This window comes from Manihot esculenta, chromosome 8 (assembly GCF_001659605.2).
Source record: "Manihot esculenta cultivar AM560-2 chromosome 8, M.esculenta_v8, whole genome shotgun sequence".
Classification (NCBI taxonomy): domain Eukaryota; kingdom Viridiplantae; phylum Streptophyta; class Magnoliopsida; order Malpighiales; family Euphorbiaceae; genus Manihot; species Manihot esculenta.
In genome coordinates, this window is record NC_035168.2 from 883,863 (window position 1) to 885,670 (window position 1,808).

Consider the following 1,808-nt stretch of genomic DNA (forward strand, 5'->3'; position numbering starts at 1 on the left):
ATTACAGATTTATTTGCTAAGCACAAACAAACATAACAGAAACAGTAAGTGTGAGTAATATGAAAGTCCAGCCAAGGCACCTAAATGACAGATTGCACATGACTTGTCTACACAAAATCTATAAATCAATAAATAATATTAAAGATTAAAAGTTGGTATATATAATAAATGTAATGGGTCCTCGATTTTATATATTCAAAATAATTTAATTAACCTAAGCTATTTAAAATAAATAATTTTTAATGTACACTTAAGCTTTCACAGATAAGAAAATCAAGAAAACTCTAATCCTTATATTTTTAGATTACAAACATCCACATCGTCTGGATTACGACCACTTCATTGGCTAAAAAGCTGAAAGAAAATACCTCAACTGCCTCAACTCTTTCTTTCTTGGTGATCATATCCATCTCTCTCTCCAGCTTCTTCTTCTTCTTCTTCTTCTTCCTGATCTTCACAAACACTTATAAATGAGATATAGATAGCTACCAGCTACAGGTTGTGGCCCCGAAACATCAAACTCGGAGATCTTTCGATGGAGTTCAAGCGTAGGATCACCTCCATCTTTCTGCTGTTCCTTCTCCTCGTCATGCCTTACATTTCAAGAGGTTTTCAAGACTTTGTAATCCCCAAGAGTTTTGTTATAGCTATGGTTGTAAATAAAAGGGTTATTTGTTTTGTTGGGTGTAGGAGTTTCTCAAGTAGAAGACTCAGGAATTTATGAAATCGATTATAGAGGACCTGAGACTCATTCTTCTGCAAGGCCTCCTCCTGGTCGTTCTCATGGGAGACCCTTCTTTCATGGAGATCAAGCAGCAGCTTATAAATCCAAAGCCATTGGAGAAAATGTAAGAGCTTAATTCTAAGTTAAAACCCTTGTCTCTCACTCTTTGCTTCTTTTGAATTGATTTCTTTTAGTTTCTTGCATGTTTTGCAGGCTAAGAAAATCCATGGATGATAAGTGAAATTATGGAAATTAAATATATTAGTTAAATTTTAATTACAAGGAATTTGTGTGTGGAGTTTTTGTAATTGAGATTATACATGGGTTTCATGGCCATGGATATATATATGAAGATCAATGATTTGTGAATAATAATTAATTAATTCTATTATGCTATTAAATTAAGATTCTTCATTCATTTACATCCATATATTATGATAATCATGATTGGTCCTAATTAATTAGAGAAAATTATTAGATTTGCTTTCTTTTTTTCTCTTTAAAAAAAAGAGAAAGTGAAGCCCAAAAGACCCATTTCTTCCCACAACCAAGAGAGATTTCAACACAACACATCCTCTCTGTTTTTAATTTTTTAACAGTGCTAGATATTGCATTTAGAACAACCACTGATGTCGCCAGAGCACCTCCCTCAACAATCCACCATAAATTGAGGACTGCTAATAAAAATGTTACTAGCAAAAGTCATGCATGCACCAAAATTCTTCATTACAGAATTATTCTAAATTATTCTAAAATTAAATAATAATATTATTATTATTAAAAAAAATTATGTCCTTGACTGTTATGATTCCTTTTAAGAAATCATTGCATGGAATGCCAGACACCAAATCAAATAATACACCCTCTTCATCAGTAAAATAATTGTCTTTATAATCAACAGAGAATAGTTCGATTCATATTAATTATCTTTTTATTAATTATAATTAAATTCCAATCCTTTATTTTTACTTTAAAAATTAAATTTAATTATTATAAATTTTAAGATCTCCGCATTATTAAATAATTTTATATTATCAAAACTATTATTTTTATAATTAATTATATTTTTTATACCGTTATTAAT

General features: G+C 29.9%; 1 protein-coding gene across 2 annotated transcripts; it reads left to right on the forward strand.

Annotated features, from left to right (window-relative positions):
* Positions 1 to 290: 290 nt before the first annotated feature.
* Positions 291 to 1,099, forward strand: LOC110620768. Of its 2 annotated transcripts, none has more exons than XM_021764620.2 (3): positions 291 to 608; positions 691 to 848; positions 919 to 1,099. In XM_021764620.2, exons 1-3 carry the CDS (start codon positions 536 to 538, stop codon positions 940 to 942), a joined length of 255 nt encoding a protein of 84 aa, XP_021620312.1. In that variant the 5' UTR covers positions 291 to 535; the 3' UTR covers positions 943 to 1,099. The 2 variants fall into 2 exon arrangements, with proteins under 2 accessions (XP_021620312.1, XP_021620313.1); XM_021764621.2 differs by having other exon boundaries at positions 298 to 608; positions 938 to 1,099.
* The last annotated feature ends 709 nt before the right edge of the window (positions 1,100 to 1,808 follow it).

Excerpts from the sequence above, each read along its gene's own strand:
- LOC110620768 (XM_021764620.2), top strand. The coding sequence starts at position 536 with ATGGAGTTCAAGCGTAGGATCACCTCCATCTTTCTGCTGTTCCTTCTC. Across the intron at positions 609-690 it reads CATGCCTTACATTTCAAGAG|GAGTTTCTCAAGTAGAAGAC; the intron begins GTTTTCAAGACT and ends TGTTGGGTGTAG. Across the intron at positions 849-918 it reads CCAAAGCCATTGGAGAAAAT|TTTCTTGCATGTTTTGCAGG; the intron begins GTAAGAGCTTAA and ends GATTTCTTTTAG.